Source organism: Rosa rugosa, chromosome 3, assembly GCF_958449725.1.
Source record: "Rosa rugosa chromosome 3, drRosRugo1.1, whole genome shotgun sequence".
NCBI classification, from domain to species: domain Eukaryota; kingdom Viridiplantae; phylum Streptophyta; class Magnoliopsida; order Rosales; family Rosaceae; genus Rosa; species Rosa rugosa.
Genome location: NC_084822.1, coordinates 54,608,069 through 54,633,195, shown reverse-complemented (window position 1 = coordinate 54,633,195; position 25,127 = coordinate 54,608,069). Strand labels below are relative to the sequence as shown.

The 25,127-nt window shown below is 39.8% G+C and overlaps 5 protein-coding genes across 7 annotated transcripts; all 5 read left to right on the top strand.

The window, feature by feature from the left end:
• The first annotated feature begins 4,698 nt into the window (after positions 1 to 4,698).
• On the top strand, positions 4,699 to 8,068 carry LOC133735860 (uncharacterized). The gene is made up of 3 exons (XM_062163296.1): positions 4,699 to 5,400; positions 6,494 to 6,574; positions 7,230 to 8,068. The coding sequence occupies exons 1-3, from the start codon at positions 5,019 to 5,021 to the stop codon at positions 7,598 to 7,600; spliced, it is 834 nt and encodes a 277-aa protein (XP_062019280.1). The 5' UTR covers positions 4,699 to 5,018; the 3' UTR covers positions 7,601 to 8,068.
• Positions 8,069 to 8,529: 461 nt separating this feature from the next.
• Positions 8,530 to 11,892, top strand: LOC133735859 (uncharacterized). The gene is made up of 7 exons (XM_062163295.1): positions 8,530 to 9,156; positions 9,244 to 9,575; positions 9,833 to 10,172; positions 10,617 to 10,765; positions 10,851 to 10,944; positions 11,331 to 11,402; positions 11,630 to 11,892. Exons 1-7 carry the CDS (start codon positions 8,617 to 8,619, stop codon positions 11,672 to 11,674), a joined length of 1,572 nt encoding a protein of 523 aa, XP_062019279.1. The 5' UTR covers positions 8,530 to 8,616; the 3' UTR covers positions 11,675 to 11,892.
• A 1,152-nt stretch (positions 11,893 to 13,044) lies between these two features.
• On the top strand, positions 13,045 to 14,686 carry LOC133739088 (tetraspanin-19-like). Its single transcript, XM_062166811.1, has 6 exons — positions 13,045 to 13,194; positions 13,281 to 13,516; positions 13,660 to 13,762; positions 13,864 to 13,944; positions 14,074 to 14,172; positions 14,266 to 14,686. Exons 1-6 carry the CDS (start codon positions 13,048 to 13,050, stop codon positions 14,536 to 14,538), a joined length of 939 nt encoding a protein of 312 aa, XP_062022795.1. The 5' UTR covers positions 13,045 to 13,047; the 3' UTR covers positions 14,539 to 14,686.
• Positions 14,687 to 17,308: 2,622 nt separating this feature from the next.
• Positions 17,309 to 21,047, top strand: LOC133739814 (aspartate aminotransferase, cytoplasmic-like). 3 transcript variants are annotated; one of them, XM_062167619.1, is made up of 12 exons: positions 17,309 to 17,441; positions 17,557 to 17,628; positions 17,727 to 17,788; positions 17,880 to 17,963; positions 18,116 to 18,215; positions 18,300 to 18,420; positions 18,584 to 18,747; positions 18,923 to 19,060; positions 19,277 to 19,398; positions 19,912 to 20,006; positions 20,416 to 20,536; positions 20,696 to 21,047. In XM_062167619.1, the coding sequence occupies exons 1-12, from the start codon at positions 17,373 to 17,375 to the stop codon at positions 20,778 to 20,780; spliced, it is 1,233 nt and encodes a 410-aa protein (XP_062023603.1). In that variant the 5' UTR covers positions 17,309 to 17,372; the 3' UTR covers positions 20,781 to 21,047. The 3 variants fall into 3 exon arrangements, with proteins under 3 accessions (XP_062023603.1, XP_062023602.1, XP_062023605.1); XM_062167618.1 differs by having other exon boundaries at positions 18,297 to 18,420; XM_062167621.1 differs by having other exon boundaries at positions 17,346 to 17,441; positions 17,577 to 17,628; positions 18,297 to 18,420.
• A 456-nt stretch (positions 21,048 to 21,503) lies between these two features.
• Positions 21,504 to 25,008, top strand: LOC133739813 (aspartate aminotransferase, cytoplasmic). Its single transcript, XM_062167617.1, has 12 exons — positions 21,504 to 21,765; positions 22,120 to 22,191; positions 22,394 to 22,455; positions 22,557 to 22,640; positions 22,730 to 22,829; positions 22,915 to 23,035; positions 23,208 to 23,371; positions 23,464 to 23,601; positions 23,809 to 23,930; positions 24,061 to 24,155; positions 24,391 to 24,511; positions 24,680 to 25,008. The coding sequence occupies exons 1-12, from the start codon at positions 21,544 to 21,546 to the stop codon at positions 24,762 to 24,764; spliced, it is 1,386 nt and encodes a 461-aa protein (XP_062023601.1). The 5' UTR covers positions 21,504 to 21,543; the 3' UTR covers positions 24,765 to 25,008.
• Positions 25,009 to 25,127: the final 119 nt, after the last annotated feature.

Here is a 25,127-nt window from a genome sequence, read left to right as displayed (position 1 = left end):
CTAGATCATCTTCTTGATCTTCTTGTTCCACATAGTGAGCTTCTCTTGCTTCACAATATGCTTTGTAGGCGGTGACAAGTTCTTCACGAGCTCTACAAATGTGTGCCCAATGATCAGACACTCCACATCGAGAACATACATCTCTTTGCTCAAACTCCATTGATTGAGGCGCTTTGAAAGCGTCATTTAGATGGCTCTTAGTGTTGGTGGCGCCACCAACATGGCCAGAGGCGTTGCCTCCCTCTCTCTTTCCACGTTGACCTCTTCGGTTCCGTGTTCGCTTATTTTGGCGATTACCTTCCCAAGTAGAGCGATTATATGGACCAGAAAGTCCATAAGTATCCCTAAGGTTAGGGTTTCGCTCTTGGCGCCTTCTCTTAGGGGCACGACTATAATTGGATTCCGGAATATGCTCTATTTCAACGGATCTCGAATTATTGTTCTTCACAAGGATGTTGTCATGCTTTTCAGCAACATTCATAGCTCCAATGAGCTCATGAAACCTTGTGATTCGTCTTGCAGTAACATCGATTCAATAGTTCTTAGCAACCATCAATGCAGAGACGGGGAAAGTAGAGAAAGTCTTCTCAATCAACATCGCATCTGTGATCTCTTTACCACAGAATTCCATTAAGGATTTAATGCGAAGTGCTTCCGAGTTGTAGTCAAGAACTGACTTGAAATCACAGAAGCGGAGGCTATGCCATCTCACTTCTAGGTCAGGAAGCAGGGAGTCACGGACATTGCCAAATCTTTCTTCGAGTGAGGCCCACAGCTTTCTGGGGTCTTCTTCATTCATACACTCGTACTGGAGCAAATCATCCATATGATGAGTCATTAGGATGATGGCTTTCGCCTTATTTGCCTCTAAGGCTGCTCTATTTGCTTCCAAAGCTTGAGCTTGCTCAACAGTTAGCACGTCTTGGCTAGGCTCGAGAATCGTATCCAGGATTCCATCGGCCTTGAGATGCTGGCGGACATCACGAACCCACCTGTGATATTCAGAGCCAGTTGTTCCCAATGGAGCAAAGTCCAATTTGTTCAGGTTACTCATCCTGAAAGAGAACAAGAAATTAGGGTTAGTTTCGGAGAGTGAAAGGCTACCACGAAAACATATAAAAATTTTGAGCGTAGTCGCTTCCAAGAAATTAGGAATTTCCGAGCGTAGTCGCTTCCAAGAAATTAGGGATTTTCTGAGCGTAGTCGCTTCCAAGAAAATCCGATTCCAAGAGGGGTTTTGGATTAGATCGAAACAATGATGTATGTGGTCGATCGTTTTTCTTCTCAACAAACTCTAAGTTTGGAGGACTCTACAAGCTCCAAGCTTGGAGTGAGCACGAACCCCCACAGTTCGGCTATTGGTCTCCCCTATGAAGAAGAAAGGGGGGTAGAAGAAGGGATGTTGGAAGTCCCCGAGAAAAAGAAGAGAAAAGTAATAAAAACTTCAAAAACGGGAACTTTTAGAAAAGTTTACCTTGAAAAGTTGCCGGAAATCTTGACCGGAAAAGTGATCGGAAAAGTCGCCGGAAAGTGACCGGAAGTCGGCCGGAAAAGGGTTGACCGGCGGTGACCGCCGTTGACCTGAGGGTTGACCGACGTTGACCTGGGGTGCTGATGTGGCGGCCGGTTGCTGACGTGGCACTGGCTGGTGCTGACGTGGCTGCTGACTGTGCTGCTGAAGTGGCTACTAACGTGTTGCTGACGTGGCTTGCATCAGTGGGCCGTGGCTTGGGCTCGGCTTGGGCTGCGGCTTGGGCTACGGCTTGGGCTCGGCTTGGGCTGCCTCTTCCCCCTTTTTTTCTTTTTTTTTTCTTCTGCCGGTTTTTCTGCCGGACTTTCAGTCGGCCGGTTCAGCAAAATTTAGGCCGGTTTTCAGGGAATTTCTTCCGGTTCTGGATTTATGGGTTTGAGATGCTACTGCTGGAAAAATTTGGTAGAAATCGGAAGTCCGGAAGGTGGTGAACCGGTGAGATATTTGATGCGGTTTGTTTGGAGCTTCCGGTGGCCGGTTCGGTATGTTTCCGGCCGGTTCTTGGGGTGGCGCCGCCAGTTCTGGACTCCTGGGAACGAGTGCTTTAAGGTTTGAGGTGGAGGCAGAAAAGGCTTCAAGGTTTTTAGCTTCTTGAATCAGAGTTTGACTATTTGTTTTAGGGTTAGGGCTTCGTGCTGATAACGTGTTGTAGAGAAACTGAATTTGAGAGGAATTTGCTGTGTATTCTCATTGATAATAGGGGCCTCTTTATATAGAGGATTACAATGCATAGAATCTCAATCATATAAGGAAAGTAATCTTACATTGAATAGGAATCTAGATCCTTCTAATTTAACCCTATTACCACTAGGTCAAGTAACCTAGAGTTTGGGCCAAACACATAAAAGAGAGATTTCCTTAAACATTTACAACTTTGTCATTTTTCTTTCCCTTGTATAATAGCAATTAAAATTTTTACCACATCCTGAATGTATATATACCACCGTTTAGTCTTTCCCTTGTCCAAGCTGCTTTTGCTCACACCGTTCATCATGTTGGATCTCCAAAACAGGTTGAACTTCTTGCTATTAGGAAAGGGGTTGGATTATGCAAAGTCTTTACAACTCACAATTGAGAGTGATAGTCTTGAAGCAGTGCAAGAGATTTCATGCAGTGATCATGACCTAAATGAGTTTGGAGCTATTTTGGATGACATACATGAACTCATGACCAGTATTCATGAAGTGCAAATTCTGCATGCACCTAGAAGTTGTAATACTGTGGCACATAGACTAGCTAGCATAGCTTTTGAGTCTGATCAACAAGAGTTTTGGCTCCATAGTGCGCCAAATTGCATACTTGATGTAGTGCAACACGATTGTAACCATGACACTCAATCATCAATGAAATTCAGCCTTTTACTCAAAAATATATAAGTTAAACATGAAGTTCATGAAAAAATAGTCAATTTTTATACTAGATCGATTCTAGAGATGACCGTATTGGTATGAAAGTAGTAAAAAATCATTGGAGAATCATGAGTTTTCAAGTCTCAATTTGACAATTTGTTGTCATCATTAATCGAATAGATGATCCACGGACGTGAATAACAGGAACGAAGTCATTATTTCAAATTAACATGGGCTAAATTTTACTAAGGAAAAGGCTTCAAAGAAAAAATTGTGTTTTTTTTTATTAGTGCATAGAGAAGAAAATAAAAGTTATCAGGATGTATGAAAGCAAAGCCCTAGGGTTTTGAGCAGTGTGCGGTGGTGGCTGGGAAACTTTGGGCGTCTTGCTTCACAGTGGATTGGTGGTGCCTGAAGATCGAATCGCCTCCGATTTGAAGGTAAACCAGATCGGCGTCGGCTTGGCAGCGAGAACTTAGTGCATCTCGGCTGCCGGTGTCTAGGAAACAGAGTACAGTGGTTCAGGGAGGCGGAGATTGCTTCTTCTGGTGCTTGATCGATCGATGTTAGGATCGACGTTTGAGGTCAGATTCTCCCAATATGTGGTGTTGCACGGTAGTGTGGTGTCGTTTCTGATCGATGGTCTAGTTTTGATTAGAATGGGAATGGATGCAGGGATGGCTGCCTGGGTTGGACGTCCCCCGGACTGGGCGGCGGCGGCGGCAGCAGGCTGGCAGCGGGGGAGTGGTGCTCTAGCTAGCGCTTTCGTCTGGGGTTGGGCCTCTGGGTCTGGGCCTGGATCATATGGGTTTCATCTCTTTTGCGCCCTGGATCATATGCCTTGACACCCTCGTTCATTACTTAGTGCTTTGGGTTAGCCTGGCCTAAGAGCTAGACCTCCTTGGGCATTGCTGGGCCTTTACGGTCTCTTAAGTGCCAGTTGTAACTCAGATCATGGTTCTCCGGAATTGGTAATTATCTCAAGTTGGGCTGGAAAAGTGGCTTATGGATGAGGAGCATTTGTTTGCTAGGAAGTAGCTTTCTATTTCGTACCACAATTGCGTGATTGGCGGATGACTGACTAGAAGATGACTTTGTCTCAGAAGACACGAGTTGTTCTTTGTTTATGAGTCTGCTTTAAAAGTGAGCTCAATTTGACTTGTAATGAGTTTGTAGTACTTAGACAAGAGCTTAATTGTTACCCCGCCATTTTTCTATCTTTTAAAGGTGTGTAGACTCTGGCTTTTTAGCTGGTCATCTAATGCAATGAACCTTCTATTTCAACAAAAAAAGAAAAGAAAATAAATCCTTTTGTTCTTCTTATAAGACTTATAGGCCTAAATTCCTTCTCATTGAGTGAAAAGAAGACACAAACATTTTTTTTTTTTTTGAAATAATAGGGTTTGGAATTCAGTCAAGCTGGGAGGGGAGGCTCATCCCCACGCCCAAGTTATTATTAATAATATTTTGCCGCATCAGGGGGAAGTAATACCTGTACCCCGAGCGTGCATAGTTGCGTTACAAAAATCCTCATAGAGAACATCGTGTAAGAAGTCAGGAACCTCAACTAAAGAGAGATCCACAACGTGATCTAGACTAGCAAAGTGAGCCAACTTATTCGCTACACTATTTGCTTTACGATAAACATATCGAATCCTAACATAATCAAAAGCTTGCATATATTCTCTACAATCATCAAGAATTCGACTTACCTCTTATTGATTAATGATAAAGTACATATACTTGGTGACAAAAAAGAAGTAGAAGTGTGACTCCGTTAAGCATTAGGTGGTTCCCAATAATTATTTAACGTCGTGTAGGACCTCCCAATTCATTCCGACATTTCAACGAATCATGCAGTTGGTGGAAGTGTACGCGCCACCGCACAGCCAACCCCGCCAAATCTGACTCGGAACCATGCGTAAAAACTGGCGCTGATCTTTATCCCAAACCCACACCACCGCCTCTCTCTCTCTCTCTCTGACATTTATTAGGGTTTACACATTTTCTAATTTCAGCTCGGTTCACTCGCCCCAGATTTGGGGGCCAAATCGAAAAAGCCTAGGGTTTTGCTAGCTCAAACTAGAATTTGACCAATTCGGAGCTTTAGGGTTTTGTTGAACGGCGACTGAGTTCAGATGGAGATAATCGGCGACGCGCTTCGCCAGGCGTTCATGCCCAAGCGCGAGTACGAGAGCCTCCGGGAAGAAGACAGAGCGTGGGGGAAGCTCCAGAGGCCTGTGTTGATGGCGTCCGTGGCTTTCATCTGCCTTTCAATCCTCGCCTGCGCGATTATCAGCTTGAACATTGTGTTTCCGGCCGACGCGAACCGGCGGCCGTTCTGCGGCGACCGGAGGCTTAATTCGCTGCCGATGAATGTCAGAGGCGGCGATTCCGATTCCGATTCGTTTAATGGTGCGTTTTATCTGACGGACCAGGAGACTGTGGATTACTATTGGATGGTGGTGTTCATTCCCTCCATGATCATTTTCTTGGCCACGGTGGTGTATCTTGTTGCGGGTAAGAAACTTTTAAGCTCTAGTTAGATTTGATTTCACATTTCACTGTCAAGTTGTTATTTGGATGCTAAAGAATGTGAGAGATAGCGAATTATATTTTTCTTTTTTGTGTTTTTCATTGATTGGATTGTAGGGAAGTGGAAACTTGGTAACTTTTAGCAATGAGTACATCAACAAATTATGTTGATGGTTCACAAGAGGATTTCGAAATCGCGGCATTTATTTTTCGCATAGGATGTCTATCTCTGAATTATCAATTATAGTTTTGGCACGGTGAATAGATCTTTTCTTATACCAACTTGTAGAGGATGCTAGATGGTTATGACTTAACATGCTCACAGGGTAGTAGGTGCTGTGTAGTAACCCCCATATTTCCAGGAAAAGCACAGTCATATTCAACAGAGGGTTGCATCTGCCTGGAATTTAGGTAGGTCAGAGTAGACTAATGCAGAAAATAAGTTTCTCTAATGGAAAAGTAACCCTGTGATATTCGGTTTTGTCACCATCCAGAAACTTGAAAGGGGTTTAGATTTTATGCTGACCAATGTAAGTTCTAAATCCCTTCTTTATTCTTAGACTGTTCGGTATTTGAGACGTGAATAGTAACCAGTAAGCCAAAGCGTTCACAGGGTTATCATTTCCACTATCAAGTTTCTACATAAATGAGGAGAGTCCTGCAAAATTTGTGTATAACTGGCGTGAACTAATGTACATTCTTTTCCTTGAAATTATAGCAACTACTAAGGATGTATGATATGCTAAATGTTAGTACATGTGGAGTTTTGGTTTTCTGTATCATGAGTAGAAAGTTCTCTCAAGCAATGAAGGAAAATGCATCAACCCCATAGCCACCTGATTGATTTTATATGAGAACTCAGCAAAATGAGGCTTTATATGGTTCTAGAACTTGAGGTTCTAGTTGAAATCTTGAATCTAGATATTTTGGGATATTCATGCTATTTATACTCTTGTGAAAGGGACATTGGTTTCCTGGATGTTGTCTAGATGGACGGTATCTAATTATTTCCAGGGTAATGTTTGTTCTGGATATGCTAAATGGATTTCACGTTCTCATAGTTTCAATATGGTTGCAGGAATCACTGTCGCTTATTCTGCCCCAACAAGGAATGGATGCTTAATGGTAGTTGAAAATAACTACTGTGCTTCAAAAAGAGGTAATACCTCTCTCTCAGTGAAATGATTTTCAGCTTGTAATACTTGTTTCTTCTTTCATGCTGGATAGTTTGTCTGTATAGAGAATTTAGTGTGCCACAGTTTGCGGATACTTCATTTAGTTGCAAATTACTCCGGGGTAGAGAAAGTGATTTAAGGATTCTTACAGTTAATTTGGTAGGCGGGACAACACTTTCTTTGTTTATTGAAGATAGCTCTAAGTAATTGCTTGTATTGCTTTCTTAAGATTTCCCACATCCTTATTGGGCTCCTTGCATAAGCATACAGATTGGAAATACAGTTACAGTTTCTTGTGGCCCTAATAGTCATTTCTTTTTATCAATTTTTTTTTTCAGATTACAAAATTAGTTCATCCTCTTGGCTTTTAGTGTTTTAGTGATGCCTCTGCAACTAAGTTTTATTTTTGATTGTTGGAAAGTAATGTTACTATTCTATTGCATATGGCTGTTTAAAACTTTTGTTTTGGTGTTTCCCAAGAAAATTAATTAACTTTCAAAGTCTTATCTTTCGGCAGAGTAAAACAAGAAAATAAATGGTCTGTCATTTTGTTTTTATCATGGCATTTCGGCTATAAAGGCTTGTTTTTGCATGAGAAACTAATAAGTGATGTTTGAACTCTCATATTATAATCTGCAGGTGGGGTACGATGTCTATCAATTCTGAATGCTGTCTTTGCTATCATATTTGGTCTTCTTGCCTTGTTTCTTGGTACGAGCCTCCTCACATTAGGGGGAAGCTACTGCTCTGTGCCTCTATTCTGGTGCTATGAGATTGGCACTTGGGGGCTCGTTTTTCTGTACGGAGGGACTGCCTTCTTCCTGAGAAGGAGATCAGCTGTAATCCTTGATGAAGGGGAATTTGGTGGCCGAAACTTGGGGCTTGAAATGTTGGAGAATCCCGTTGAAGTGACACCAGACATGGAAAGGCGGGTTGAAGAAGGGTTTAAAACATGGATGGGGTCATCACTCCTATCTTCCGATGAAGAAGATGAACCTGAGAGTTATTAGGAACTTTCACCTGCAACCCCACCAACTCAAACAGGCGAACGGTTTGACGTTTAAACGAGGCCTTTGGAACCAAACAGCTTCCTGGCAAAATTTTCCACACTTGCAGAAGAGGATAGAGTAAGTAAAAATTCGACTTTGGCTCATCAAATCTGCCAACTTTAGAATGGTTCAACTGATGATGTAACATGGGTGAATGCTAGAGTGAGGATGATGTCCATTTTGTAATCTGTCCGGTTACACATGCGCGCTTTGACAATCTTGAATAGCCTGTGAATATCAAACCAGTGTCTGAAAGTGAAAACCAAGCCGTTTGTTGCAAGTCTCTTGCTCAGGTTTTCTAGATTTGAACACTTGTACTCAAAGTTGATGGGGCAAGTTTTGTTTCTTGAGTTATGGGGATTATACTGTGGATTGAGATTTAGCCTGGTAAGCAACCAGACTTATAGATCGTATAATTCATGCGATGAACTACAGTTCCTTTTTTTTTTTTAATCTGTTCAATTATTTCTTTCTACTTCTTGCAAACCCAATTGTAACTGATAGACAGTAAAATTAACTTTTATTATCACATGCAAAACATGTGATGAAGTTCTTACTGTATATTAAGAAACATTAACGTCACTTTCTACTGAAACTGGTAGAATTTACCCTCACTTTCGAAGACCTAAACAAACAAACATGATTTTCAAGAATCTAATTTTGTTTCTGTTGTCATAGCTAATCTTGGGCATTATATTCCTGAAGCATTGTCAAGTGTCTATAAAGTCATTTTGTTTTAACGCTTAGGTCGGGCAGCTACAGGTTTCTGTATTTGATTGTTGTATGTTACTACTACTACTACTAAAAAAAAAAACAGACAACACAAGTGGGCCTTAAATTTCGAAGCCCAAATCCTATGAGATCCGTTGGTGGTCCAGTAGAAGTGCAAAACCCTAATATGCTTGTGCTCACCCTCTCACCGTTCCTCCCTTCTCCAACCTTGTTTCTAGCTCGAATTCCCAAGCTGCGAACCAACCATGGCGGCTTACGACTACGACGAGCCCTCGGCGACTCACCGCCCAGCCTCCTCCGACGCGCCGTCGCAGGAGCCCGGGTACGACCCGAACCACGTCCCTGACTCCGTCAAATCCTTCGTCGTTCATCTCTACCGCCACATCCGCGAGAAGAACGTCTACGAGATCCTCCAGATGTACGAGACTTCCTTCCAGGGCATATCGGAGCGCCTCTTCAAGGACTCGCCGTGGCCCTCCGTGGACGCCGTCGCGCACCACGTCGACAATGACCACGTGTTCTGCCTCCTCTACCGTGAGATGTGGTTCCGCCACCTCTACGCCAGGCTCCAGCCGACGCTGAAGCAGAGAATCGACTCCTGGGACAATTACTGTAGCCTTTTTCAGGTGGTTCTGCACGGCGTGGTCAATATGCAGCTGCCGAATCAGTGGCTGTGGGACATGGTCGATGAGTTTGTGTACCAGTTTCAGAGCTTCTGTCAGTATCGGGCTAAGATGAAGAACAAGACTGAGCAGGAGATTGCTCTTCTCAGGCAGTTTGATCAAGTAAGTAAAATTTATTTCAGTGTAAATTTTCTGAATTTCAAATTTCGGATAGGGTTAGGGAATTGAGGAATTGTTGTTGTGTTGTAGGCTTGGAATGTGTACGGTGTGCTTAACTTTTTGCAAGCTCTGGTGGAGAAGTCTGCGATTATTCAGATTCTCGAGCATGAGAAGGAAGGGCTGGAGCAATTTACTGCCACGGATGGGTATGATTATAGTGGCGGCAGTAATGTCTTGAAGGTGTTGGGGTATTTCAGTATGGTGGGGTTGCTGCGAGTGCATTGTCTTTTGGGTGATTATCATACTGGTCTCAAATGCTTGCAACCTATTGACATTACTCAGCAAGGTGTCTACACCAGTGTGATTGGAAGCCACATTACCACCATATATCATTATGGTTTTGCCAATCTTATGTTGCGGAGGTAAGATGCTCCTCTTTGTTTGTTTATTGTGATTGAGCCTATCCTAGTATCTGTATTTAACATATTAGTTATAATGCCTATAGGTTTCCTGCTGTGCTTGTTTGACAATGCTGTAAAACCATCTAATTTGTTTTGTTTTTCACTACCTGTTGCTTGTGCTTTATTAACTCAACTATCTGTTCACTTTTGTGATGTGTGCGTGTTGGTGTGACAACTTTTTTTTTATGGGGACTTACAAGTATTGTTGGTTTGCATAGGTATGTGGAGGCAATTCGTGAATTCAATAAGATTCTACTGTACATCTATAAGACCAAGCAATATCATCAGAAATCTCCTCAATATGAGCAGATACTAAAGAAGAATGAGCAGATGTATGCATTGTTGGCAATTAGCCTTTCACTATGTCCCCAGGTTAAGCTTGTTGAAGAAACAGTGAATTCTCAGTTGCGTGAGAAGTATGGTGAAAAGATGATTAGAATGCAAAGATATGATGATGAAGCATTTGCTATCTATGATGAGCTCTTCTCCTATGCATGTCCTAAGTTCATTACTCCATCTGCTCCAAGTTTTGAGGAGCCTCTTGTTAATTACAACCAGGTATGTAGGGCCATAGACCTTGGAAAACTTTTGGATCCCAATTTGCAATTATTTTTAATGTTCTCATGACCACCGTGTCATATGGTTGTAAAATGGATTAGTCCAAGTTAACTTGGGTCAGATACAAGGAAAAGCAAAATATCAGTTCAGATATAAAACGGTATAACCTTGCAATATATTTCAGGATAAAAATTTGACACAATTAATTTTTACTGATTCAATACCTTAGATACATAATATTAAGAGTTTCCTAGGAAAATAGTGCATAAAATTTTAATCAGTTCATGATTCTGTCATACATTTGACATGATTCGATGAGTATCAGTTTGTGAGATATTTGAAACAATGGTGAAGGTTTACCATTAGATTTAGATATGTGTAGACCTCTTCTCTGTTCCTGTGTGTTGTTTCTTAATCAATAATTTTTCTTTCTAACTTTTTCAGGATGCATATAGACTTCAGTTGAAACTGTTCCTTTATGAAGTGAAGCAGCAACAGTTATTGTCAGGTGTTAGGACCTTCTTAAAAGTCTACTCATCCATCTCTCTTGGGAACCTTGCGAAGTACATGGAAGTGGATGAATCCAAGTTGAGGTGCTTCATCAGGATTTTCTTGTAGCTGTCTTCGTCTGATTCTGCTGTGATATTATAATAATGTTATTTTGCCACTGCCTTACAGGACTATCTTGCTGACATACAAACACAAGACACATGCAGTTGACACTGATGGAAAAACCATTTCCAATGCTGATGTGGATTTCTATATGAACGATGTATGTTAAATTTCTTTTATGTTCTCTTATCTTGTTTATGGAAGAATTATGATAGGCATTGGTCTAAATAGTCCATGGGCATATTTGTAGACAGTCCTCTAGATTTATGGAAACTAGAGGTCCTTGGGCACTTGGTTCATGTGATTTTCTTGGAGATGATTATTAATCAACAGCAAGATATGAAACAGTGTTATCTTGAATCATGGCTAGTCTTATTTATAAGAGTCCTGGATTGACTGCTGTTTCCGTATTGCAAATCTCTGTTGGCTGAGATAACCAATCATCTATTTTAGGGATGGTTAAGTTAACCGGATTATCTCTAGGATTGTTTAGTGCAATAGAAGTTATATATAATGAATAGTGTGACCTAAATCATTCTGGTGCAGGATTGGGTTTATGTTGTTGACTCGAAACCACCAAAACGATATGGGGATTACTTCTTGCGTCAGATAGTGAAGGTATGCACAATTCCATGTTTTGTGAATTTTTATCCCATATGACAACACTAACTAGATTAAGGAGTTGTTATCAACACTCTTGCAATGTCAAAGTACACTCGTTTTGCAGAAAGATAATAAAATATTAATCTGGGTGTAGATTGACATTATAGGACTTGTTAACAACAACTTCCCTTTAATTATCTTCCTTTTTAACCTGTTCTTTCATTATCGTCTTCTGATTGCAGCTCGAAGGGGCAATCAACGACCTGGACAGGATAAAGCTGGATTGAGTCATTCATTAATTTCTAGACTACTCTTCTGCCATTTTTGCTCATTTAGAATTTTACTATGATAATTGGAGAATTTTGTTGCTTCTTTTGAATTACCCATGCTTCATGTACCTGTCCTTTTGATCTAGCGGATGTGGTTAGCTCAAAAATGGCTAAATGTAATTTACACCTGTTATGCTTTTATGTACTTAAATTTGCCAGCATACAAATTTGCAATTTATTTTTGGCAAGTATGTGATGCAACTTTGTATTTTTTTGTTTAAGAAATCTTTGCAGCAGAATGAACCTGCTCATCTGCTCCACACAAAATGGAATGGGCATCCGGTCCAACTGGAAACTGATCTTGATCCTCATTTAACATAGTAAGCCCAACCTTTTGATGGTTTCGACTAGGTTGAGCAAAGCAGGCAAGACCTTCGGTTACAATTTTATCCATGACCTGATTAATTGGTTCTAATCTGAGAGCGACAATGATTACTACCTGTTTTGGATAATGGAATTATCCTCCCACGACAGGAGCTAGCAACAACGTGTTATATTTGCCTATTTGGTGTTTCACAATTGTTTGAGCGAAGTACATGACATGTGCAAATTAATGGATTAGTGGGAGATAGCGATGCACGTTGGTTTAGTCTTTCGATTGGTGGACCTCTTATTGCTAGTCAATTTTCTGCGGTCTTTTATGTCTATAATTCCATGCCAAGACGTATGGAAAGATGTTGCCCTTTTGAGGTTTTCATTTTCATTTACTTACCAGTTCCATACAAGATGAATGATTCCAATTGACAAGCTCCTTTCGGTTTATAAAGACGAAAGGAAACGGAGCTTAAGCATGAAACAGCAACTTAGTTGTCCTGTATATAGTCTAATTTTTACGAGAATGTTTCATATTGAAATAGACGGCCAGAAATGGTTGCAATTCAAATTCTTTAGCAAATAAAAGAACAAATGTTTAGTGAGAAAAAAAGAGAGTTTTACAAAGAAAAGCCTCTAAAACAACCAAGACCTAATCTGTCAAAATTGAAAGCATGAGAAGCAGAGACAGGCAATGAATTCTTCCAAGCTTTCACAGCATGATTATGGCCAGTATCAACTATAGCATTTGTTCGGAAATTGGCTTCCTTTTGATATGTTTGAATCGGGCTACTTGACAGTTGAAATAAAAGAACACATATTTATTAGTTCACAGTCGGAAATGAAGGATTCGTGAAATTGAAGTCTGTCTTGTTCATACTCATGTTTGAATGGTAGGTGTGGCTTCAGCTTAATTGAATTACTGCACACAGTGAGTAAGTGACGCACATATACACACTTGCAATCTAACAGTCAACAAAATCCCACACACAGTAGGTCACATGATCCAGGGGCTCATCATGCACGAGGAAATGGATTTGATCTCAGAGCCATATGATCAGATGGGTTTGATCGATGTCCTACCATATCTCAATCCATCATGTGTAGCTCACAAGAACTCCAAAGGGATCAAAAACCACATGCATTCAACCTCCACCCCAAGTCAGGTTAACCCAGCAACTTCTTCTACACGCATCGATCTTCATGATTGCAATTTTAAACTGATAAAGACTGAAATTATTGAATCATAAAGGCATATAATGTGGAAGCCGATGAAGAACAGATAGAGAGGAGTATCACTACCACTCACTGCTCGGTGATAAGAATGGTATACTGTGCAAGATGTTGCTTGCACAACTCAATGAGAGCTTTGAATTTCTTAGTCAATATCTTCGGTGCCGGAGTGATCATCTACACTCTATGGCTGCTCAAGAAGTGGCAGGATGGAGTTACTGAGCTGCCTCCTGTGCACATTGTTCCTAAACCATGGTATATTATTCAACTCTGTATGCCTCGCAGAGTTCATTGCTCTAATGCTTTGTTTACTTTCCTCGATCTTCATGAAAAGAAGAGGGAAAATGATATGGTTGCTCATTGCTTGTCGATTTTCATTGCTCCGTTCTGCTTGACAGGTTTATATATGCATGTTTAGGTGTGGGAATGGCTGTCTGTTTCAGCACACTTTGCAGTTATCTTGTTGCTCATTGCATCACCGATTCTACTCTTCTTCTCATAGTATCCTTTCTCATAAATCGATCAGCTTACAACAACGCTTTAGTTTCTACCATTAAAATTCATAAATTTCGTTTGGATAATCCTTGACCAGTTTTAATTAGTACATAGTCTTTGTCTTCTCTCTTCTTTGCCTTGAAGTTGCAGTGGTTGTTGCAATTTTCTTCAAGATGAACTGGGCAGCGGTACGTATGCTTTCTTCAATTTGTAACATTTCTTGAAATCTTGTGGGTTTATAGTGTAACATAGACTAATTACCTCACATTCACTACAAGAGTTCAACTCTAATATGGTATTTGTGTTTCTTGCAACAGAAACTTGCAGAGTACATAGATGACCCCAAGTTCAAGAAGTTCATGTTATTTCATCTTTACTTGTGTCGTCTCATTGCGATTCTAATTTTGGTACCGCAGGTACTGATTCTTCTGTGTTCGATCTGATTTTGAAGTTTGGTCTGAAGTAAGAGGAAGTTCAATATACTGATGCTTGCGGTTCACATTTTGCAGATCAAATGTGTAGTTTTAGCAATCATTCTTTGGGCTATTGGTAGCGAGCCACTGAGTCACTGCAACTATTCTGATCATGTAACTGACTTTAGATATTCATTTCTGGCGATACCAAGCCCAACATCTTTCCTCAATATGTCGAGTCGTGGCTCCAGAAATTATGAAGCCTTGCCAAGATCAGATCAATGTGAATATCCGCCACGGCAGAGCTTTTTCTCACATATTAACAGATTTTTCAGAATGCAGTTTCATAGAAGAGTCACACTTAGTTAGAGCATTAGTACAAACACACTAATTTGATCTCCCTAAGTTCCCTAATGTTTACTCTTCTTCTTTTTTTCTTGGTACTTCATTCTGATACAAATGCAACTCTCATTATGTTATACCATCTAATGAGTATGATGCATCACTGCAAGTGAAATTCTGATGCCTCTTGCAATCACAGTTCTCTCGAGTTCTCAGCTTGTAGCTTTTTGCTGGGACATCGAGCGTCTGACTATCATATAAACCCCGGAATACATCGGCAGAATACCAAAAAAAAAAAAACTTCATTTTGTACCAAAAAAGAAAAGAAAAGAAGAAGAGATAATGGAGGAAACTGAAGCTTCAAATTATTGCAAGTAATGATACAAGTAGTATAGAACAGTTAAAATGTCGCCAAAGGTCATCTATTTCGGAGCCAGCCATAACCATAAAATATTTTTATGTTGGTTTATATGGAACTTGAATAGGTTAGAAGAAGGTATGTACATGTGTTCTGCTATGTTTTAGTTAGCTGGAAAATCATTATAATAATTCTTTGTGTATCCACTAATAACGAGTAAATTGATATTAATTCAAAAACAAGGCGTTGAATGATGTTTGGAAACTAGAATTCATATTTTCCAAGACATATGGAATTTGACGATTAGAACTCAAAATTTTTGAATGAAAAAACTCATGCCAATTATTAGGAGCTGCTTCTATAGCGATTCTTTGCCATAAACTCCTACGACATATCAGCGATTCGTATTAAACTGTAACCCCAATGTTTAATAGTAAATCTATCAGACTTGGGGGGAATTGGAACATCTTACTGTGAATGACAAAGGAAATTAGGGAAAAATTAGCCTGCATTTCTGTAGAGAGGTACTGACATCACTGCTCATCTCATTTGATGTCGATGGGCTTCAAGCATTCAAGTCGATTTAAAACTCCTCTGCATCATTCTTATCCAAACACGATGCGGGCCACCATCTGACCTAGCCCATTGTCGTGGCGTCCCTAACTCCTGCAACACGACGCGCTGGTAATGAAACGTGTCCAATCGACCAATCCCAAACGCATTAAAAGTGAAAGGTAAGTGAAGGCTTGGATAAAGTCCAAGAGGATATCGGATCGTATTTGGGCTGGGCTGAGATGAAGAAGAGAAAGGTCCACAAGAAGGGCGCAAAGTGTTTTGAAAAACAAAAAATTAAAAAAAATCAGTGCACATAAAGAGTATGACGATACCACTGCCCACTGCGAGTCTCATTTTCTTTGCAATCACAAATTTTTTGACTGGCAAAAGGCATAAACATGTTGTGAACTAAACCACTATTATGAATTCTCAACTCTTATAAGTTTAGAGTTTTAACTATCATGAAAACATAGAAACATATATGGAGAATGAAATAGATTTGATGTTTATATAAGAAAAATATTGAAAATTATGACTAAAATGAGATTTTGGAGGAAATTTAAGAAAAGACTATTGGCCAGATAAATCAAATGCGATAAATACCATTAAACTAGTCGGATATTGTATTTAAGTATTTGTTGATGATACAATCCAATCCTAACAAGCAAGAAGAAATCAAATCTCCGGCGATGAGCTCAATAATGTTTTCTATGAGTTGGGGTGGGAGATGAAGCTGGAAGAAATGTAGACTGTGATGTCCGAGTTCGATAAAGACTCCGACGACCACATCGACCTAGAGGAGTTCTCATAAATCATGAATGGATCGGCGTGGAGCAAGGATCTTCGTGACACCTTTGATGTCTACGATCTCGACAAGAACTGTCTGATCTCGGCGAGTGAACTTCATGAGGTGCTCAACCTGTTAGGGCAGAAGTGCTCCGTTGGGGAATGTGCCACCATGATCACCAAATTTGACTTCAATGGCGATGACTTCGTTAATTTTCAAGAGTTCAAAACGATGATGAACCGCTTTTGAAATCTTAATCTATCAATTTCATCAAAATCCATTTCAATTAGCATTTCATATTTTTCATAGGGATTTAGGATTAGGTTTTGAGTTTGTAATTCGACCCACATTGTAGCAGAAATTACGTTTTATTAAGATTTTTCTTCAAAAAAAAAAAAAAGAGTATATGTTGATGAAAACAAATACACCTATTTCAAATGATTTTATGGATGAGATTTTACACCTCCGCGCCAGAGCAGACCTATAACCTCAGTCCCCCCAAGTATGGATTTCCGCAAGAGATTCACAGATCGCGCGATACATGACTGCTAGCAGCGGGAGTTGAACTTGAGTTGGGGGCTCAACCACAAGCACGCCTATACCAACTGAACCAACCCACGTTGGTAGATAATTTATTTCATTGCATAGTAATTTTTGTGTGAATCCTAAATTTGGGATGTAGCTTGAGTTAGTCAGTGAGCTATTATGCATATTTTGTATGAAAAAAAAAAAGTAATTTTTACCTATTAACTCGTACCAAATTTTTTCTAATAAAATAATTTAAAATTGAAAGACTAATTTTATTCATTTCTTATACGTTACGTGATTCATTTAAATTTTTTATATTATTTTCATGTGGTGAGCAAAACTATATTATTTAGGTTATGCTACTAATAAAATCAATCAATCAAAAAGCCTAATCCCAAATTCCCAATAGGCTAATGAGAAAATAAATACACACCTCCAAAAAAAAGAAAAAGAAAAAGAAAAGGAAAAAAACCAAGCAGTCTCGTTTATTTAAAAAATAAAAAAATAAAAAAATAATAATAATAATAAAAAGGGCCACAAACTGATTTAGCTCATTGTCGTTTATTTAAGACTTCGCAACCGAACTCAAAACTGCCTAGTTCTGATCGTACGGACGCCCACGCCCTCATTTCCATGGAGCCACAAGAAGGCGATTCTGTATTCGCACACATTCCTCACGTTCCTGAAGTCCCAATTTACGCGGTAAGCTGGAAATGCATCCTCGTTAGTACACAGTTGCCTCAACTTTGATTTCTTCTAGCTTAGGCTAGCTACTTACTTATTAGTAACCATTTTTATTTATTTATTTATTTAACAGATGATGGTTGCTTTCAGCAGAGACCCAAGTCCACTGAAGCTCAATTTAGGGATTGGTGTCTATAGAACTGAGGTGGGTTTTCATAAGAGTTTTTCCAGATTGTTGTTGTGCTCTGTATTACTATTTCTATTTGAGAGGAATGCCATTGTTCAAGTTTTATGCAACTACAGGATGGGAAACCTTTTCAATTGAATGTAGTTAGACGAGTGGAGCGGTTACTAGTTAATGACAGGTAAGGTGAATGTGATGATTGTTGTTGCAATTGTGAGTTTGCTTCTAGCTGTGATTATACATGAGTTTTCGTGATCTTCGATGAAATTCAGGTCCACTTTTAAGGAGTATCTTCCTATTACTGGGACTGCTGAGTTCAACAGATTGAGTGCTAAGCTCATTTTGGGTGCTGACAGGTATTAAGTGGTTTGACCAATATATATATCTATGATGCATTATCTTTCTGATGTTGTTTGTATACTCGTTTTTGGAGTTTTCTCTTATCTTTCTTTTCGAGCAATGTGGGTTTCTTTTGCTGATTGCATATTTCATTTTTCTTCGAAATTAGCCCTGCTATCAAGGAGAATAGAGTCACTACTGTCCAGTGCTTATCTGGTAGTGGATCACTGAGGGTCGGAGCTGAGTTTCTAGCAAACCATTACCACCATGTAAAGCACTTGGCTTTTATATGTGAAACTATATGTGCTCATGGATGAGTGTCACTTGGTCTTACTGTGTACCTTGCTCAGCAGCATACGGTCTACATGTCCCAGCCAACATATGCAGCCCACCCGGCTTTTTTCTCTGCAGCAGGGCTAGCTATCAAGACTTACCGTTACTATGACCCAGGAACATGTGGACTGGACTTCCAAGGTTGGGTAGTTTCCAATAGCTACTTTATCTTTTGTTTCTGTATGAGATAATAAAACTATGCAATGTGAATGCGATTGATTAGGTCTGTGAATTGTTTCTGTTGCATATATGCCCGAGTAATCTTTTATTCACATCTTGTAATTTCATTTTTGATTAATGACAGGAATGTTAGAAGATCTTTTGTCTGCCCCATCAGGAGCTATTGTGCTTCTCCAAGCATGTGCACATAACCCTACAGGTGTTGATCCAACTCTTCCACAGTGGGAGCAGATAAGACAGTTGATTAGAGCAAAGGGATTGTTTCCTTTCTTTGACTCTGCTTATCAGGTAGGGAACTGTTTCATCAAAGCTCGTAGCAGTTTAAATTTGAAGTTTTCTAGGACCCCCAATTGTTAAAGTTTGTGGGAGCTTGTACCTAAGAAGTGCAAGTCTCCATCTCTCTCTTTTTTTATCGGTCAAAGCCTCCTTATCTTGATACCTTCATAACCTGAGTTCTATGTAGGGTCTCGTCAGTGGAAATCTGGATGAGGATGCACAATTTATTCGCCTGTTTGTTGCTGATGGTGGTGAGTGCCTTATAGCTCAGTCATATTCGAAGATTATGGGACTTTATGGAGAACGTGTTGGTGCCCTCAGCAGTGTAAGAAACCAACTTTTCCTCTCAGTAAATACCTAAAACAATGTAAACAAAAGCAAAGACTATCGGTGTTGTGGAGATCATTTATACAATTTTGGTCTTCTTTTCGTAGTAGTGCATCACTTCCATGACAATGTATTTTCTTGTTCCTTCTTATAAGATCTGCAAATAGTTACTTCCATGGCTTTTGTCAATTGAACAATGCTTTTTGTTTAATAGGTTTGCAAGACAGCAGAAGTGGCTAGCCATGTTGAAAGCCAGCTGAAACTTGTGATCAGGCCCATGTATTCTAGCCCCCCAATTCATGGGGCATCCATAGTGGCCACTATCTTAAAGGATAGGTAGACATCATGATTTTGTGTCTGTCCTTGGGCATTTCCACTGAAAACATTTTGATCAGGAATTCTGGATATCTTTGCAAACTTAAACAAGTTCTTTTCACATATGCTGTTAAAAAGACCAACAGCAGTATATAAGATGAAAACTTTTTGTAGCGGGATTACCAATATATAGCTCATAAAGTTGCTTCATATCCATGATTGGAATCCTATGTTACTTTGGTAGGCACCATTATACATATACTTCTCCGGATAGTAGTGGTTTCAATGAATTACACTTAACAAGTAGCTCTATGAAAAACTGACATACATTACCATGCAAATTGCAAGTATATATTAATGTTGGCTGCAAACTGATGAAAAGAAATATGTGCATGAGGGTGTGCATGTGCATGTGCATGTGCATGTGGTTTTTGTCCAGCTAAATTTCAACTTGATAAATGCTAAGAATATAGCCGTATAGACTTCTTTCTTAGTTAAGTTTGTCTTTCAAGGTTGTGGATGCTTTATTTGCAGGGTTATGTATGAGGAATGGAGTATTGAAGTGAAGGCAATGACTGACCACCTTATTAGCACGCGTAGACAACTATTTGATGCTCTGCGTGATAGAGGCAATACAATCTCTCTTTCTGTACTCTTCTAGTAGAAGGATGAGTATGGCATGAAAACATGAAAAATACTATTTCATGTGTTCTTTGTGTCAACCTGTCTTGATTATTACACAATCTAAACTCTAGATTTGGTCTCTGCATTGAATTTTGGTACAAATTTTGAGAGTGTCTCTACTGAGCTGTTGACATGACAAATTTGATTTTGAAGAATTCATAACAATTATATTTTATCTGAGCTCACAAGCTGGGTTTGCCCCATCTCTACTGTGATGTTTCGGCTCAGTAACAGATTCTTGAATCCCGAATATTAGTTTCAACTTAGGGCCTTTGATCAGTCACTTACGCATTGCCTTTCATTTTAGTTGGTTCTACTCTCATGTTTGTCAACCTTTCTTCTATTGCCTGGCAGGTACTCCTGGTGACTGGGGGCACATTATCAGGCATGTTGGATTGTTTACTTTCTCAGGACTGAACCCTGAACAAGTTGCTTTCATGAATAAAGAGTACCATATCTACATGCCATCCGATGGGTAAAATTCGCTAATTGATCTATGCTGACATGATATGTTGTCAAGACAGTGAATTAGGACTAATCGTCATGATTCACAATCTAGACAACATGACATGACAAGAGAAAATAGTCTTTATATCCCAGACAAGAACGTTTACTCTCCTACTATTATTTGCAGGAGGATCAACATGGCAGCTCTAGGTCCTAAGACGGTTCCTCGTCTTGCAGATGCAATACATGCAGCTGTTAACATTGGTGTATAAATTGGTCACAGCATTGCTGGTTCACCTCAAGTGGCTCAATCTTAACTAGTTGCTGCATCCTCTTCTGTGTGGTAAACAAAATGCTTCATTTCAATTGGTAAAGCGGAGATCTAACCATATAAGAAAATTGTAAGCCTCTATATAACACGATGTCTATATTAGCGGTGACTTCATTAGTATAAAAATCATGTATTTGGAGGTTCATAAGAGCAATAGTACTAGAGTCTGGAGTAACTATGAATTTTACATCAGTGATTCTTCTTAGTTCTTACTGACTCTCATGGGCTTTGAAGCCCAAGAAACATGTTCCAGTATGAGACCAGGAGGGCAGCCCACACTCTGTTTTTGAGTAATGAAAGTGAAAGATAGGGCAGCCCGCACTCCAACCTCGAACCACGTGCCTTTCCAAATGATATAGATAACATCCAGAAACCCCGACCACGTGTCTGTTCGCAAGCAGCTACGTCAGCGGATGGCAATACAAATCCAACGGCCGCAACTCCCTTCCCAAATAAATCGACGGCGGATAGCCTTTCCCCTCGAAAAAATAAAAAAAACCCGCAGATACATACATACAAAAACGACGCTATTACTATTACTTGAGGAAAAAGTATACAATATCCGCACTTAAGCAAAGTGGGGTCCACAGCATCACCTCCATAACTTGACACGTAAGCACGTACCGCGACTTTCCATATATAAACGGGCCGAGTAAAGCAGAAAAGGGCGTATTTTAAGCCGGGTACGAATAAAACCGTCTAAAATGAGCCCACAGTTCACTTCACCACCAAACAGCGACGCCCATAGTTCTTCTTCTACTTCTTCAATTTCTTCAGCCAGTGATCGCAGGCTTAACGCTCTCGTACGTCACCTCGCCGCTGAAGAATCGTCTCCGATGGACTCACTCTCCGCTTCCCCGACCGCCGCACGTGCCGATTCCGTCTTCGCTCACGTCGTTCAAGGTCCTGAGGATCCCATCCTTGGGGTAACACTCTCTCTCTCTTTCTCTCTGTAAATTTTTTTTTGAATTAGGTTATGAGGTTTTGGTTACTCTTGGAGTTTCTGTTCTGATTTAGCAAATCGTTCTCATTTCGGTTTCGAACGACGGTCTATGTCGGCGGTGGAATCACTTGAATATAGAGCTTTTTACTGTTTCGTGCATCGGATCCTTTACCGTCTTCGATTTGGTGTTGATCATGATACGCATGTCTTCTTCATGCAACTGATTTTTGAATTTCGTTTACAGATATACAGCTAGTACTTGATTGTGATGTGTAGGACTTTTTTAATTTTTTCAGATTTTTGAACAAGTTTTGTTTTGATTGGACAAAATAAACAGGTGACGGTTGCGTATAACAAGGATCAAAGCCCTAATAAGGTGAATTTGGGAGTTGGTGCTTATCGAACAGAGGTGAGTCTGCTAAATTTGATTGCTGTTGTTAAGATTAGCTCACAGTAGTTTGTATTTGTTAGACGAGTATGTGTTTTCTAATGGATTTGCGTTGACTGTGTGTGTGTGATGGGAGAGACAGGATGTTGACTACTTGCAATTTCTCAGTTGTTATTTCCATTTTGTAATAATTAATAATTGCCTTTTGTTTGTGGCATGATAGGAGGGAAAACCACTTGTGTTGAATGTAGTGAGAAAAGCAGAACAGAAGCTTGTTAATGACATGTAAGCTATGTTAATATAATTAAAATAATCTCTGTTATTACTAGAAGGTAACATTCTTGTCATTAAACCCGTACAGTTACTTATTGAAATGAAATCTCCAGGTCACGGGTTAAGGAATATCTTCCTATTGTTGGACTGGCTGAGTTCAATAAATTGAGTGCTAGGCTCATTCTTGGTTCTGACAGGTATAGACGGACTTATGTCTTGTTGTATCCAATTTCACTTTTTCACTTGTTTTAGTTGGTTTCATGCATAAATCACTTTCTTGATACAGCCCTCCTGTTCAAGAGAACCGGGTTACCACTGTCCAATGTCTGTCAGGAACTGGGTCATTGAGGGTTGGAGGTGAATTTTTGGCAAGGCATTACCATGAAGTAAGTAGTTTGATTGTTGCATCATCTCATACTTTCTCCACACATTTATGGTTTAGTGAACTTGACCTAATCCATTTTACTGCAGCGCACCATATATATACCCACACCGACATGGGGGAACCACACCAAAGTTTTCACTCTGGCGGGGTTATCTGTGAAAAATTACCGGTATTATGATCCAGCAACACGTGGCCTCAATTTCCAAGGTAGAGAAAAAGACTAGTTAATTGTTTTGTATTTTCTGTATCACAGTGGAATTCTTTTCACCCTTGTATGTTGTAGTGTTCATGATTCTTCCCTCATTGGGTAACTGGCTGCAGGCCTTATTGTAATTCTAGTCTTCGTCGTGTTCTAATATTTCTTTGCTGTGGTTAACAGGCCTCCTAGAAGACCTTGGTTCTGCCCCAGCTGGAGCAGTTGTACTTCTTCATGCATGTGCTCATAACCCCACTGGTGTTGATCCAACCCTTGAGCAGTGGGAGCAGATCAGACAGCTTATGAGATCAAGAGCTTTATTACCATTCTTTGACAGTGCTTATCAGGTATGTTGTGTATAAAGTTCCAATTCCCGCTATAGTTTATTTTTTCTCTCTTTGTTTCTTGCTTTCTCATCACACTTTGTACACCTCTGTAGGGTTTTGCTAGTGGGAGTTTGGACGCGGATGCACAGTCTGTTCGTAGGTTTGCTGCTGATGGTGGGGAGTTGCTGGTAGCTCAAAGTTATGCAAAAAACATGGGTCTGTATGGGGAACGTGTTGGTGCCCTAAGCATTGTAAGACTTGTTCATTAACTTTCCCTTCGAGCTTATGTTATGTTTCTACATTGAAAAAGGAAAAAAAAAATGAAAGTCCTATTAGTATCAGAGTTAAGAGATGGCTACAAAATGAAGTGAATGTCAAGTGTGCATGTTGTTCTATTCTGAAATACTGCCGGTATATATCTACTCTCTGCTGATTGGCTGTTGCACTTAAACTCATAGGTTTTGAAGACTTCTGAGGTTGCAACCAAGGTTGAGAGTCAGCTGAAGCTTGTGATCAGGCCCATGTATTCAAACCCACCTATTCATGGTGCATCTATTGTAGCTACCATTCTCAAGGATAGGTAATCTTCAACTTTTGACTATATTCCTTTAAAATGGATTTACTCAAACATTTATTGTCAATTTATCTTCCCTACCCCACTCTCCTTATCTAGTTGAATAATAGTCACCATATCACTTGTATTTTTTTAGGGACCTGTTCAATGAATGGACAATTGAATTGAAGGCAATGGCTGACCGTATTATCAGCATGCGACATCAACTATTTGACTCCTTGCGTGCCAAGGGTGAGTATATCATACCGTTTATATGAATGAATGTATTTGCTTCATAGGTAGTTGAATTAGCAATGTAAAGACTCCTATAGTCAGTAATGGAAATACAAAAGTTTAATTGATATGGTACATGACAAAATAATAGGAGAAAACAACCTACAGTATTTTTGAATGCTAATGGAATGTTCTCAATATCCCGGGAAGTGGTGCATTGTTATTTTACCTTATTCGCTTTTCTATTGTGCAGGCACTCCTGGTGACTGGAGTCACATAATCAAGCAGATTGGAATGTTTACTTTCACAGGATTGAACCCGGAGCAAGTTGCTTTTATGACTAAAGAGTACCATATTTACATGACATCTGATGGGTAAGCAGCCTTCCCCCTTTGGTCTGATTAGTTTTATTCTGAGTGAAACCACTGTCCCCTTGTTCCAAACCCTAAACCTGAAAACTAATCAGAACTGAATTATAAATGGAAAAGATTCCACAAGTGAGAATGTTACTGAATTATTTCTTATTTCACATTAATTTGCAGGAGGATTAGCATGGCTGGTCTGAGTTCCAGGACGGTTCCTCATCTTACTGAAGCAATACATGCAGCTGTTACTCGTCTTGCTTAATAACATATTGAAGGCAACATTTTCTTGTACCCCAACTTAATATAAGACCCTTTCTACTGTTTTGATGTAATAATTGTTACCTCATCAAATGAGGTTTAAAAATTGGTGGGAACGAAGTGAGGGACATAGTAGAGAAGTTATAAGCATGTAGAGATGCAGCAGACCATAGGGTTTTTGCTCTGCTCAGGTTTATGAGTTTTGTTTTAAACTTCAATGATACAAGTTAAGATTTTCTTTGTACAAATGAATCGGTTCAAAAAACATAGGAGTCGGAACAGCTTCCGCTCAAATAAACTGGGACAAAATCCACACAAAAGCTACGTAACTAGCGTCAGTAAAGGCCATTCTGTTAAAACTCATGTT